Source organism: Rana temporaria, chromosome 9 (genome assembly GCF_905171775.1).
Source record: "Rana temporaria chromosome 9, aRanTem1.1, whole genome shotgun sequence".
Classification (NCBI taxonomy): domain Eukaryota; kingdom Metazoa; phylum Chordata; class Amphibia; order Anura; family Ranidae; genus Rana; species Rana temporaria.
This window is the reverse complement of record NC_053497.1, coordinates 136,605,280-136,620,994: the sequence shown is the minus strand read 5'-3', so window position 1 is coordinate 136,620,994 and position 15,715 is coordinate 136,605,280. Positions and strand designations below refer to the sequence as shown.

Genomic DNA, 15,715 nt, shown 5'->3' with positions numbered 1-15,715 from the left:
GGGCAGCAGCCTTTTTCATACAAATATCTTAAGCGCAGGACACATTTTGTATATATAAAAATCCAATTAAGATTCTTTATCTTGACCTTATACATGCTGTTCATGCTGGAAAACCCTCCAATGTGGCTGAATTAAAACAATTCTGCAAAGAAGAGTGGGCCAAAATTGCTCCACAGCAATGTGAAAGACTCATTGCCAGTTATCACAAATGCTTGATTGCAGTTGTTGCTACCAAGGGTGGCACAACCAGTTATTAGGTTTAGGGGGTAATTACTTTTTCACATGAAGCCAGGCAGGTTTGGACAGCTTTTTTGCCTTAATAAATGAATTAATCTTAAATCTGCATTTTGTATTTAATATATGTTAACTTTGTGTAATAATAAAATTAGTTTTTTACGTTTTTCACAGCATTTACACCTAGCACACTAGTAAGAGGGTGCTACATACACTTATCCCAGCGTTAAATGCCTGGAAAGCTTTGGCATAGAAAGATTTGTCAGTACGCTTGAACCATCCTAGGACAGCTTGCTTCACTGCGTCATATGTGCTGAAATGCTCATCTCCGAGGAACTCTTTTAGGGGTCCAAACAGGTGGAAGTCACTCAGAGAGAGGTCCGGGCTATAAGAGGGATGTGGCAATACCTCCCAGTTGAGTTGCTGTAATGTGGACCTAGTGTGGTGAGCAGTATGAGCTTGTGCATTGTCCTGGAGACATAAAACGTCCGTAGTGATCAAACCAGGCCATTGTTTCCGCAGACGAATATGCACATCACTCAGAACATGACCGTAAGCGAAAAACAAGAGTGAATGGAAATGTAGCGCTTAGATATCTATATCAGAAAGGTGAAACCCAAACGATAAATATTAATGAGTGAGTGTAAAGCCCAAAATGTATAAATTCACTGTGAAAATGAAACGGTATCAAAATTACAGTGCAAACATGAAATCTACACACAGCACATGTATATAACTTCAAAAGTCCATATATAAAGTAAAAATAAATTGAAAAAAAATAAACCGTGCAAAAGTCCACCGTGTATCAACACGGAAATTGTGAAGAGGGAACACCAACAACTTCAAAGTGCTGTACAGACTACTGAAAGGTGAACAGGGACTGTTATATGTAGGAAGCTGACCCACCATCGATAAAAGTGCAGGCTTACCAGACGTTTTGAACTCAGGGAACATACGTTTCCGTGAGTCAAATGAGGCGTGTGTTGTCAAAAGCCAACAAGATGGAGACTTGGAAATCCACAGCGGTTAAACCTTTTGGCATCCAGACATTCATGGGATATATTCACACAATCCATGGAATTGAATGGATAATTCAACAATGAATGTTATCACAACTCACGGCAGTGATGTAAAGATTGATAGGGGAATATGAGAAGAAAATGGCCACATCTCGTGATTCCATATAAAAAAATGTACAAAAATGTATTAAAACTGATAAACTCACATTTAGCAGGAATTTTTAAGCGCTTAGATTAAAATATGGCAGCAGTGGAGTCCTCCTAAGCGCTTGAAATTTTCTGCTAAATGTGAGTTTATCAGTCTTACAAAAGTTTTGTAATTTTTTTTATATGGAATCACACGATGTGGCCTTTTTCTTCTCTTTCTCCTACCAATCTTTACATGTCCACATGAATGTCTGGACGCCATAAGGTTTAACCGCTGAGGATTTACAAGTCTCCATCTTGTTGGCTTTTGACAACACACGCCTCATTCGACTCATGGAAACGTACGTTCCCCAGAGTTCAAAACGCCCGGTAAGCCTGCACTTTTATTGGTGGTGGGTCAGCTTACTACATATAACAGTCCTTGTTCATCATTCAGAAATCTGTACTGCACTTTGAAGTTGACACATTATATATGGACAAGTTATATACATGTGTCGTGTGTAGATTTCGGGCCAGATTCACAAAGAGCAAGGCGCACATTGCGCCGCCGTAGAGTAACCAATGTACGCTACGCCAACGCAGCGCAGAGAGGCAAGCAATGCATTCAGCAAGCCAGTGCTCCCAACGCTGCGCCAGGGTGGCGTGGGATTCGAAGGCGTACGCCGGCGTAGGTGGAAGTGGGCGTGACCCATGCAAATGAGGCGTGACCCCATGCAAATGATGGGCCAAGCACCAGACAGATACGTATCACGTACTGCGCATGCGCCGTGTTGTGGACGCATCCCCCTGCGCCTGCTCACAACCACGTCGGAAAAACTGCCTAAACTACGCCGGATCATTGCGTACGGCGTGAATGTAACCTACGCCCAGCCAGACACACGTCCAACGTAAAATACGCCGGCTTGTGTTCTCTGGTGCAGACCTTTGCATGTCTGCTGCTGGGTTGCACCTCCTTTATGGGGAATAACTTTACACTGGACGTACAACTTACGCGCACCTCGCGTAGCCTGTGTCGGGTGCGCGCAGGTTCATGAATCGCCGTATTTCCCTCATTTACATGTTTGAATGGCTAATCAATGGGAGCGGCACCATGCACCCAGCCTAAATGTGCGCCCACCCTACGCCGGCGTAAGCAAACTACGTCGCCAGGGTGTAGCCTGGTTTTAGGCGCATATCTGTTTGTGGGGACGGCGCACAGTTGCACTTACGTCGGCGTAACTTGTTATACGTCGGCGTAAGTGCTTTGTGAATCTGGGCCTTCATGTTTGCACTGTAATTTTGATACTGTTTAATTTTCACAGTGAATTTATAAATTTTGGGCTTCACACCCACTCATTAATATTTATCATTCCAAGCGCTACACTTCTATTCACATTTTTGCTATTATCTAATTAGCCGTGTTAGCTGCTAATCGCATACAGGCAGCGCAGGGTTATTTTTACAGTAAGCGAAAAACTGTCTTGGTACCCAGCGTGCGCTAACTTTTTGAAAATGCAAATGTTCGGAAATGATTCGCCGTTCCCACAGAAAGATTCATCTCATCTCAATTTCACAACAGGTTATGCGTTGATTATCGAGGATCAGGCTTTCCGCATCCTGAATGTTCACAGGAATGACTGCTGTGGGCTGGGAACCACTACGGATGGAATCATCACTGACGGATGTACGGCCATCTTTGAAAAGTTTACACCATTCAAATTTCTTACTGCGTCTCGTCACCGTACTGTGCTTGAAATCTTCTGTAGATATCCGCGTGTTTTACTCCTTCGTTTATAAGAAACTTGCATGTGTGCGCATATCGGTAATAGGACACACTTGCCACTTACTACTGTGTGTAGTACTGCCATGCTAGCGTCCCTTATTATACCTGTAAAATAAAAGTCCTGGTTTGATTTGAATGCCCCTCTTACTTAACCACTTTAGGTCTGCCCTATAGCAGTTTTACTGCTACAGGACGGCACCCCTGCGCCTGATCATGTATACATGATCTGGCTCTTCTGGGTAGGGGGTGCTCATGCTATCGCACACAGCGGGAGCTCAGTGGCGGGTACCACAGACTCGAAGTCCGTGTGCATCCGCTGATCATCCAGCAGAGAGGCAGAACTGCGTTCTGCCTATGTAAACAAGGCATATCACCGTTCTGACAGGAGGCAAGGCATATATCAGTGATGGCAAACCTTGGCACACCAGATGTTTTGAAACTACATTTCCCATAATGCTAATGTTTCAAAACATCTAGGGTGCCAAGGTTCGCCATCACTGGCATAGGTCCTGTGTCTCTGCAAAGCAGGGACTAGGATCCATATCTTCCCCTAGTAAAAGCACCTCCCACAGTACATATAAACAATGGCCAGACACATAGTTAACCCTTTGATCGCCCCTGATGTTAACCCCTTCCTATCCATTGTCATTAGTACAGCACGTCACTTTCCTGACGAAGGGGCCCTGCGTGGCTCCGAAACGTTGCTAAATATTTTTCATGTGATCACGGAATAAAGCTTTGGACCCATTCGAGGAATCCTTGTTGTGCTGATGACATTTCGTCACTCAGTTAACCCTTTTATCACCGCTGACATTAACCCCTTCCTAGCCAGTGTCATTAGTACAGTGACAGTGCATATTTTTAGCACTGATCACTGTATTAGTGTCCCTGGCCACTGTCAAAAGTGTCAGTTAGTGTCCGAATGTTCGCCGCAATAAGTCGTTGATCGCGGCCATTATTAGTAAATAAATAAAAATATCCCATAGTTTGTAGATGCTATAACTTTTGCGCAAACCAATCTACATACGCTTATTGGGCTTTTTTACCAAAAATATGTAGCAGAATACATACTGTCCTGAATTTATAAAGAAATTCGATTTGTTACAAATTGTTACTTGGTTTTATAGCAGAACGTAAAAAATATTTTTGTTTTCTTTTTCAAAATTGTTGCTCTTTTTTTGTTTATAGCACAAACAATAAAAAATGCAGAGGTGATCAAATACTACAAAAAGAAAACTCTATTGCTGGGAAAAAAAGGACATCAATTTTATTTGAGTACAATTGTTAAAGTAATGCAGTGCCGTTTTGCAAAAATCGGCCTGGTCATGAAGGGGGGTAAATCTTCCGGAGGTCATGTGGTAAAGTAAAACATGCATTTAACATTTGATTTTGGAATGAAAGTTTTTTTTTTTTTTTACTGACACTAAGGTGAGTCTGCCATAATGCCAATGGCTGCCTAGCCTTGGCCACACTGCAGTTTTGCTTTTAATGTTCCATCTATTGCATAAGCCCATACATGGCTGGTTCTTTTTAACCACTTGCAGACCTGCCACCGTCATTATACTGTGGCAGGTAGGCACGATCCCGTGAACCGTCGTAGCTGTACGGGGGTGCCGTTTAAGCAGGATAGCGGGGGCGCACGCTGCACTACGGGGGTACCAAAGCTTGTGACTGGCGGTTGCAAGCGATCGAGAGGCAGAACAGGGATGTGTGTATGTAAACACACACATCCCTGTTCTGTTCTGAGAGGAGATGCAGATCATGAGTTCCTACAAGCTGGGAACCACTATCTGGCATCTTCTATAGTGTGTCCCCTGCCCCCACAGTTAGAACACACTAGGGAACACAGTTAACCCTTTGATCACCCACAGTGTTAACCCCTTCCCTACCAGTGACATTTATACAGTAATCAATGCATTTTTATAGCACTAATCGCTGTATAAATTCCAATGGTCCCAAAAATTTGTCAAAAGTGTCCGATGTGTCGCAGTACTGATAAAAGTCGCAGATCGCCGCCATTACTAGTAAAACAAATAATAATAATAAAAATGCCATAAATCTATTCCCAATTTTGTAGACGCTATAACTTTTGCGCAAACCAATCAATATAAACTTATTGCGATTTTTATTAACAAAAGTATGTATAAGAATACGTATCGGCCTAAACTGAGGGAAAAAATCGGGATATACATTATAGTAAAAAGTACAAAATATTGTATTTCTTTCAAAATAGTCGCTGTTTTTTTTGTTTATAGCTCAAAAAATAAAAACCACAGAGATGATCAAATACCACCAAAATAAAGCTCTATTTGAAGGACATCAATTTTGTTTGGGTACAGCGTCGCATGACCATGCAATTGTCAGTTAAAGCGACATAGTGCCGTATCGCCAAACATGGCCTGGTCATTGAGCAGCCAAATCTTCCGGGGCTGAAGTGGTTAAGATGACGCATACGTAGTTCTGTGTACAGTATATATAAGTGGAATTACTGCATACGTAGTTCTCATTAGCAGACGTAGCTTTGTTTTTTATAAGCTTTTCCTCCTGATGTGTATTTAGGCGGACTGTCCCTTTTAATGCAGTTATGATTTACAGCATTTATTTTAATTTCTTCTAACAAGGGGAAATTAAGGCGTCTCTGCTAAACCTGACCACTCGAAGGTCGAAGCCGAGCATTTTAGAATGTGTAAGAAGGTCAGAAAAAAAAAATCTAATTCCCAGAACACGCAGGAAAAGTCGATGAAAAAGATAATGAAAACACGATCCCTGAGGCTGCAATCACTGGCATGACAAGAGCCTTGAGGATTTAATTCCACTGCTTATTCATATCCTGCTTGTTTCAAGCTCCATTTCAGAAATTGATTGTTTCTAATAATTTTATTGGGTTTCATTGCTGGAGTTGAGCCATCTACAGCCATGAAAATGATATTTTCCTTTAGACGTCAATGTGACCCAGGAGGAGGCAAACCTGCTACATAACTTCTGGAGTGGGACTACAGCGTGACAGTGCGGAGCTGGGTCCAGTGTGCCCACTCAGCAAACCTACCAGGATAGGAATATAAATGGGCAGAACAGTGGCTAAGTGGTTAGCCCTTCTGATTAGCAGCACTAGGGTCGTCGGTTTGGATCGCAACCACACTACCTGCCTGGAGTTTGCATGATCTCCCTGCGCCTGCGTGGGACATGCTGGTAGGTTAATTGGCTCATATCTAAATTGGCCCCAGTATGTGTATGTATGAATGTGAGTTCGGGACCTTAGATTGAAAGCTCCTTGAGAACAGAGACTGATGTAAATGTAGAATAAATATGTAAAGCGCTGCATAAATTGATGGCGCTGTACCTGTAATAAATAAAGTTGCTATTGCTGACTTGTGTTTGAGCTGCAGACTACAGGGCTTGGCCATAGCAACTATGTCCCACTGGCTTCATGCTTGTTTAAGTATTAACAGGTTCCTACAAAGAACCATGTAGCCACCGATCAGATTCAAACTTTAAGGCCCCATACACACGAGAGGATTTATCCGCGAATACGGTCCAGCGGACCGTTTCCGCGGATAAATCCTCTCGAGGATTTGTGCGGATTTCCATGCGATGGAGTGTACTCACCATCGCATTGAAATCCGCGCCGAAATCCTCTGGCGATGACGTGTCGCGCCGTCGCCGCGATTATGACGCGGCGACGTGCGCGACGCTGTCATATAAGGAATTCCACGCATGCGTCGAATCATTACGATGCATGCGGGGGATCCCTTCGGACGGATGGATCCGGTGAGTCTATACAGACCAGCGGATCCATCCGTTGGGATGGATTCCAGCGGATAGATTTGATAGCATGTCATCAAATATTTATCTGCTGGAAATCCATCCCAGGGGATAAATATCCGCGGAAACAGATCCGCTGGAGTGTACACACCATAGGATCTATCCGCTGAAACCCATTCGCTGGGATTTTTCAGCGGATGGATTCTATCGTGTGTATGGGGCCTTCGACTTGGTTCACATATATGCGAATCGGATGCATTTTTAACCACATTTGATTCGCCTAACATGTGAACTAGACCGGCTTTTAATGGAGCCTGTTCACAGTTATATAGTTGCGGTGCAATGGAAAAAAGGGTCCTGTGTGTTTTTTCAGTCTGGTTTAGGTGTGATATAAAGGAGATGTAAAGGCTTTTTATCTTGATACATTCTAAGCTTTAAGATAAAAAGCCTTCTGTGTGCAGCAGCCTCCCCAGTCTCCCTAATACTCACCTGAGCCCCCTCAATCACCAGCAATGTCCACAAGTCCCTCGGTCGTCTGGGACTCTCCTCCTGATTTGCTGAGACACAGCAGTGGCACCATTGGCTCCCAAGGCTGTCAATCAAAGTCCGTCAGCCAATCAAGAATGGCAGCTCCGTGTCTGAATGGACACAGGGAGCTGTCACTCTGCTCATGTGCCTCCATAGCAAGCTGCTTGCTGTGGGGGCACTCAACAGGAGGGAGGGGCCAGGAGCAGCAAAGATGGACCCGAGAAGAGGAATATTCTGTCTGCTCTGTGCAAATCCACTGCACAAAGCAGATAAGTATAACATGTTTGTTATTTAACAAAAAAAAGAGACTTTACAAGCACTGCAAGTATCAAATTTTCGCCAGAATCGCACCTGAACTGCTAAATGGAAACTGTACTGCACTTAAAACTACCCTGTATATATAAGCCTAGCCCAAAGTAAAACTAAAGGCCTAATAGGGGTTATAACCCTCTCTTACTCTACCCAGAATGAAAAAAAAAACTTTACCTTTAGACTGCTTTTGAACTGAGAAGTTTTTCAAGAGATTTTGCGTTAAAAAAGCACCTGAAAACCTCAACCTGCTTCCATTGCAGCTCGTCCATTGCATTCCATTCCTGCTTGCAACAATTTTGGAGCATGTTTGGGGAGTTAAAAAACTGCCCCAAAAAACGTTCCTCCCCATTGAAATGAACGGGAATCGCATCAAAAATGCCCCCACTAAGCATGCAATTGGTGCAGTCACCTGTCCTTTAAAAACTGCACTGCAAATGCTGCAAAAGCGCATAGGCGTTTTACTGGCGTTTTCTAAAGAAGAAAAAACTCCCGAAATAACTCCAGGATCAGCAAAGCAGCCAAGCAACTAGAATTTTTCAGGATGTCAGCAGTGGCAGGCTACATACTGCTCTAAAATAAGTTTATTTTAAGCAGTAGGGTTACAAATAGTGATGAGCTCAGGAATGTTCAGATATTAGTCTGAACCCGCCATGAAGCTGGGCACTGTACTGGGCCAGTCATCTGTGGCCAGGGAATTCCCCATCCCTCAGCCACACGTATACATTGGGTATGCATGGATTCATCTACGGGGTGGGGAATGAGATGTGAGAAGCTGTCTCCCCGCAGGGATGTAGTCCCAAGGGAGGGGGCGAGCACAGTGACTAACCCCCAGCCAGAGCGGCTCGGATGACGGGGGCAAGCTTACTGATGAGAAACAGGAAGTGAGAAATTCAGAAAAAGAAAAAAAAACATTTAGAAGGAAAATTGAAGGAAAAGGTAAGTGAACCAACAATGCACTAGCTTAAAGGAACCTATTTAGAAAATAAAAAAAACAAACCTTTACAACTCCTTTTTCACTTTACTACTAGCTGTGTTGCTGACCAGAAAAAAATGCTTTACACAAAAATGTGAATCTTTTTCCAGTTAGTGAAGTAAGCGCACTAAGTAGTGAAGTAAGAAAAATAATTGAATTTGGGTTAATGTTATATTTGTCCCCAAATCTGCTTTGGTTTACACTTACATGCCCAAGTCTCCATAGTAGTTGTAGAACTTCATATGGTTGCAGGCCTGAATCCATCCCACCCTCCAGGTCTCCTTCCCGGTAATTGGAGGCACTAAGACTTCAGCGGTGGCTCGGAAGTGGGGTGTCCTGTATCTCAGCACGACACTAGATGACTCATCAATCCTTGTTGGCATGGAGTCAATGGTGGCTTTGATGTCTAGGACAGAAATGGACTCTCGAAAGACCTTGGGCTTGCAGCTTAGACTGTGGATGCACCCCATGGTATTTAGCACCAGGGCAATCTCTAGAAGGCTCAGGCAGTCTTGAGGAAGACGACTCATGGAGACCAAGATGTTCTTCTTTCCATCCAAGTCACAGCTGGATGAGACCTCGTCCTGACGGCTGTAGCTGACGTGGTAGATTTCCTTTGCTATATCCATAGAGATGGAATGAGGAGCATCTCAGAGATGCCAGCTATGTGCCGGTTCCAGGATTGCCCCGCTGGGTACCTGGAATAAGCAATATTGTTAGTTTAGCAGTGAAGAATAGTAGTTGTCATTAACTGTCATTACCTGTCATTCAGCTGTTTATTGTGATACCCCTAGCATCCAATCAGCATCTATTTTGTACTCTGGGCAGGGCCTAGAAGTAGAGTCCTCTTGTCCACATCCAGTCCCCCCCCCCCCCCCACATACTATGCCTCCTTCTCATCCAGTATCTCCAGTGTAGTGCCTTTCCTTCTCTAGGATCCCCCACTTTCATCCACTTCCTCATCCAGAGAACCCCCATATACAACTGCTCTGCTCCCCCGTACAGCATCCTCCCTGCACTGTGATGCCTCGTACACACGAACGATTTTCCCGACGGGAAAACCGGTCGTGTGTATGCTCCATAGAACTTTTCCAGAAGAGAAAACTGCCCGCAAAAAAAATTGAACCTGCTCTATTTTTTTTCTGTCATGTTTACCGTCAGTCTTTTTCTTGTCATGAAAAGCGCTTGTGTGTATGCTTTTCCGAGGGGGAAAAAAACATGCATGCTCAGGATCAACTATGAGACGGGAGTGCTCGTTCTGGTAAAACTAGCATTTGTAATGGAGATAGCACATTCGTCACGCTGTAACGGACTGAAAAGCACAAGGCTGAAAAGCGCAAATCGTTTCTCACCAAACTTTTACTAACACAAGGATCAGCAAAAGCAGCCCAAAGGGTGGTGCCATTTGAATGGAATGCCCCCTTTATAGTGCCATTGGACGTCACCGCGTTTTGGTTGAGTGTTTTTTTGACTGAACGTGTGTATGCAAGGCAGGCTTGAGAGGAATCACGTTGGGAAAATCGTTGGGTTTTGGCATGTCAGGAAAACCAGTTGTGTGTACAGGGCATGACTCTCCTTCCTCTCTGGCATCCACCCTGTATTGCACCTGTATTGGGTCTCTCCTCCCCATCCTCCTTGCATTGTTTCTCTTTGCCCCTTCAGCATCCATTTGTAGTTAAGCTCAGTTCCCCCTTGAGTGTCCTCCGGTATTGTTACACTTCTTCCCCATCTATGTTACACTTTTTCTCTCCCCCAGTGCTCCCCTTTGCTCCAACATCAACAACACTTTACCCTTGTTGTGCATCTATCCTTCCCCTCCAGTTAAATCTTGTAACCCCTACCGTATAATATAACCCCTCCACTGCATCCTGCCAGGGAGTAGGCAGCATGTCAGCCACTGGGAGGTTCACTTGCCAGTCATTGGGGACATAATGGGAAACATGTTACCCATGTCTCAAAATTGCTATCCACAGGAGAGAACAAAATGCCACCATCAGCTAGCTCCTGAAGCCAAAGATGGCAGTGCAGGAAATCTGAAACCTTGAAAAGAATTGGCTGCGATAAACACAGCACTGGATTTCATGGGCTGGTAGGGATCTGTTTCTTAAAAGTCAGCAACTACAGTATTTGTAGCAGCTGGCATTTTAACTTTGACAAGACCAAGTCCTTAAATCTGCCACTAAGAGTTTCATTATATTTGGAAATGCATAAAAAATCCAGTTGATCCTGTCAGAAATCTTGTTAGTGTTCTGTGGTTTTGTGCTGCATATTGTTAAAGAGGAGTTCCACTCAAAAGTGGAACTTCCACTTTAAGGTATCTTCATCCCCCTGACATGCCACACGTTTTTTTTTTGGGGGGGGGGGGTGTACCTAGTTTTGACAGGTACCCAGTTTCCATTTCCGCTCGCGCCGCCTAGGCGACTCCTTCTCTCCCCCTTCCTCCCTGAAATCCTGTGGGACACGTCACAGGTCACAGAAGATTGCTGAGCCATTGGTTGATGCCAGCTAACCATGGTTTAGCTGGCATCGGTTGATGGGTATCAGCGTGGGGAAGGTTCAGAGTGCTATGGTCCTTGAGCACATTGCGACTGGGATCTTGGAAGGCCACACTTGTACAAGGGAAATTTGTTCAATGCCTTTAATCATCTCCTAACAGGGTGGCAATTGTATCTGTGAAGGATAGTTTAGTGAAATAAAGATGTTGGATTAATTTGTTATGGTTAATTTGTTAATAAAATGGCCAAGCAGCCAATTTTACTCCAAAATGAATGTCGCCTGTATATTTATAAGTTGAGGTATAATTTTGGGTAATATGGAAATGGGAGGTTTATCTGACTTACTATAGTCATGGGAAACATGTAACCCATGTCTCAAAATCGGTATCCACGGGAGAGAACAAAATGCCATCATGACTTTCAACTGCAGTAAATTACACACAGGGTCAAACTGGAGACTCTTGATAAACACAACTAAGTGACCTTGCTGAATACATTTCTTGAAGTCATATATTATTCACTCATAATCTTTTTAGTGCTTTGTACTGTGGCAAATTAGATTTTGTCAGTGATGTTAACTTTCTATGGTTTCATGTGGGTATCATGTATTACTATATGGAAGATTTTGCTGGTCGGAAGGTAAAGAGTGGGAAATTTGAGCAGAGAGTGAAAAACAGTTTTGCTTTTGACTGCTGGTGATAGCTGTGTTTACATTTTTTTTTGAGGGTTCTTTCCTTGCAGCTTTTTAAACACCTTTAGACCCGGTTCACACAGGGGTGACTCGTCAGGCGACTCAGCCGCCTTACAAGTTGCGCTCCGCTCTGTTCAATGGAACCGCTCTGACAATAATGTCAAAGCTTTCTCCCTGGTGTGTAGCGTCGTGCTCGCCCCCTCCCTTGGACTACTGGAGACTCAGGACACTCTCTACGTTGCAGATAGAGAAAGGAGCTGTTAGTGGGTGTCCTGGCTCTCCTGTAGTCCAAGGGAGGGGGCGAGCACGACACTCCACATCAGGGAGAAAGCCTTGCATTACTGTGTGGAGTTACAGACAGAAGAACAGAAAGTGAGGATTTCTCAGAAGAAATAAGGACATTTAAAAGCACAATCGAAGGATGAGGTAAGTGAAGGAGGACTGCACTAAGGTAAAGGAAGCTATTTAGGAAAAAAAATTGTACCTTTACAACCCCTTTAAGAACCAATTTAATGAACTAGGCTGCAAGTTGAAGGGAAGGACCGCCAAGGTGATATTTTTTGAAATATTGCCTGAGCCATGTGCAAAACAGGAAAGACAGAGGGATATTCGAGAACTAAATGCATGGCTAAAGACCCGGTGTAAAAAGGAGGGATTTGGGTTTTTAGAGCACTGGGCTGATCTTTCATTGGGGTGCAACCAGGGATGTATTTAGGTTTTGTGCTGCCCTAGGCCTGACTAAACTCGTGCACCCCCTAATTTAAATATGACCCACCCCTTCCTGTCAAGGCCACACCCCTTGCGGTTTAAGACCCACCCTGACATTTTCAAGTGGGGACACTAGTTCTGATGGCCTGGGGGGGGGCAATGGATTCCCTTAATTTGCATAGATTTCCTCACTTCCTGTTTGGCTATGGGACAGGAAGTGAAGGGAAATCTCTGCAATGGGACAGGGATGGTAAAAAATTTAAAGCGACGCGTCCCCTCCCCCCCCACAGTGGCAGAATTCCAAACGCCCACATACTGGAAGCAGTGCGGCTGATTTGTGGGGGCGCTAAACTAATTTGCCTAACAGTATAGCGCAAGCCGGCGGGGACACTGTCTGTGCTGCCCCCCTGCAAAGTGCTGCCCTAGGCCTGGGCTTTGTTGGCCTAGGCCAGGATACAGCATTGGGTGCAACCAAGTGAAATGAAGGTTCCCGTGTTAAACACAACCATTGGAAATGGTACTGTTTGTACTAAAATAAAAAATATGCAAAATAAGTGTACAAAATGTGACGATGAATTAAAGTGTTTGTTCCCCAATGCTAAAAGTCTGCCAAGAAAAATAGGTGAGTTAGAAGCTCTGTTTCACGAGAAGAACTATGATTTAATTTGTATTTCTGAATCTTTGCTTTATTCTTCACATGACTGGGCTAGTAATAATCCTGGCTATGATCTCTTTCGGAAAGACGGGGTAAAACAGAGGGGTGGTGGTGTCTAAAGCCACATACACACGATCAGTCCATCCGATGAGAACGGTCTGATGGAGCGTTTTAATTGGTTAACCGATGAAGCTGACTAATGGTCCATCGCGCCTACACACCATCGGTTAAAAAAACAATCGTGTCAGAACGCGGTGACGTAAAACACAACGACGTACTGAAAAAAACAAAGTTCAATGATTTTTAACCGATGGTTGTGCCTACTAATGATCGTTTTTGACCTATCGGTTAGGAATCCATCGGTTAAATTTATCCATCAGACCGTTGTCCTCTGTTTAACCTATTGTGTGTACGAGGCCTGACTCACTATGTGAGAAGTGATCTCAAAGCGAGTGTAAAGCGAGTCTGAAGCATTATGGGTGGAACTGTAGATGGGTGTGCGTACTACAAAGGTTGTCATTGGAGTTTGTTATAGACCTCTCAGTGTTAATGCGCTCCTTGCACAGATAGGAAAGGCTGGGACAGTGATAATAATGGGGGATTTTAACTACCTGGATTTTGACTGGAGTAATAGCACTGCTGGAACTGTTAACTGCTTGCCGACCAGCCGCCGCAGTTATACGGCGGCAGGTTGGCATACCCGGAAGCGGCGGAGAAGATCTATCTCTAAAACGGTAAGTACTGCTTCGATTAAAAAAAAAAAACACCCGATTCCCCTTGACAAAATGAGCCTCAATCTAATGCTAAAACATTTTTTTGGGGTGAACTCCCGCTTTAACAACCCATTTAAATGTTACAAAGAATATAACAAATTATGCAAAAGTTTGTAGGACAAACCCCAAAAAAGTCTTCAAATATATTAATAGTAAAAAGGTCAGGTCTGAGCATGTAGGCCCTTTACAAAATAATCTAGAGTGGGTGACTGGGGACAAAGAGAAGGCAAATGTACTAAATAATTTCTTCAGCTCTGTGTATACAAAGGAGCATGGGGGAGACCATGTCCATAATGGGTATAGTATTGCCCCAAATGATCCACAATGGCTAAAAAGTGATATGGTCCAGAAATATTTAGATAGAATAAAGAAGAATATAGCACCAGGACCAGATGGCATCCACCCACGGATCCTTTAAAAATTAAGCTCTGTCATTTTAAAGCTATTGTTTCTCATTTTTAGGGAATCTTTTATGACTGGAATGGTAGCACTGGATTGGGGTAAGGCCAATGTGTTGCCTATATTTAAAAAGGGATCAAAGTCTTTACAAAGTAACTATAGACCTGTTAGTTTAACTTATATAGATAGTTATAGGGAAGATACTGGAGAATTTTAATAAAAGACCACATGATAGTGACCTGCAGGTGTACCCTGGAACGCTTCAATATTGTATGGTCACCTTGGATGGCCCATGTGGCCAACCCAGAACATGTATCCTCTAGTCTAAACTTGGCGTTGTTAGAGCTGACAGAACCATCCCTTAGATCCCGCAGGGGCGGCGGCGCTCTGGCATCATAAAAACCCCCCTCTGCTCCCTCTGGTGATGACCCGGTCCAGATGTGGCTCGCTCGATGCAGACTTGAAGACTCCACATTGATTCGCAGGTCTGCTCTGACTCCTCTCTCCCCTTTCTTTTTCCATCTCGCCACTAACCTACCCTTTTCTTTTCTCTCTCCCTCTAGTTTCTTCTCAACTATTTGCAGCCTCTTGGCTACATGATTTTGGATTGTTAATTTATTTGTTTTGTACTAAATGGACCTATGGCCACATTGTCTTGTTGCTGCGAGGGATGGTGTCTTACTGACTGTTTGCCAACTGTTTGCCTTAGGGGTTCCCGTATTGGGCGCTGAGCCCGAGGAGGTTTGATGGAGGCCGACTTGGCCCCCCTCTTCTGGCACAACTGCCAGCGGGTTGCCTGGTATCCTTTCAAAGGGTACTGACTTCTGATATCACTGCCATACAATGTCCGGTTCTGATTAGAAGTAACAGCCATGTACCACGACTAATTTGCAACTTGTATTGACGTTTGATGGAGGCCGACTTGGCCCCCCTCTTCTGGCACAACTGCCAGCGGGTTGCCTGGTATCCTTTCAAAGGGTACTGACTTCTGATATCACTGCCATACAATGTCCGGTTCTGATTAGAAGTAACAGCCATGTACCACAACTAATTTGCAACTTGTATTGACGTTTATTTGTCCTTTAAATAAATATTTTACAAAAAAAATAAAAATAAATAAAAGACCACATAGATGAGTTCTTGCTAGAAACAGGGTTTTGTAGGCCCTTTTTATAAATGGGGGCTTTTACTGTATGTCAGTTTAGTTTTTGGCTGGGCTCAGACTGTATAGTTTTTCACCTGGTTTTCCCCTAAGTG

The 15,715-nt window shown here is 43.9% G+C and overlaps 1 protein-coding gene across 2 annotated transcripts in view; it reads right to left on the bottom strand.

Moving 5' to 3' along the window:
* FAM78A (family with sequence similarity 78 member A) overlaps window positions 1–15,715 on the bottom strand; it is a 60,557-nt gene that overhangs the window by 18,335 nt on the left and 26,507 nt on the right. For both annotated transcript variants that reach the window (XM_040324618.1, XM_040324617.1), the window contains one exon: window positions 8,945–9,435. In XM_040324618.1, the coding sequence (XP_040180552.1) occupies window positions 8,945–9,366 (422 nt within the window). In that variant the 5' untranslated portion in view covers window positions 9,367–9,435. The remainder of the gene's footprint in view (window positions 1–8,944; window positions 9,436–15,715) is intronic.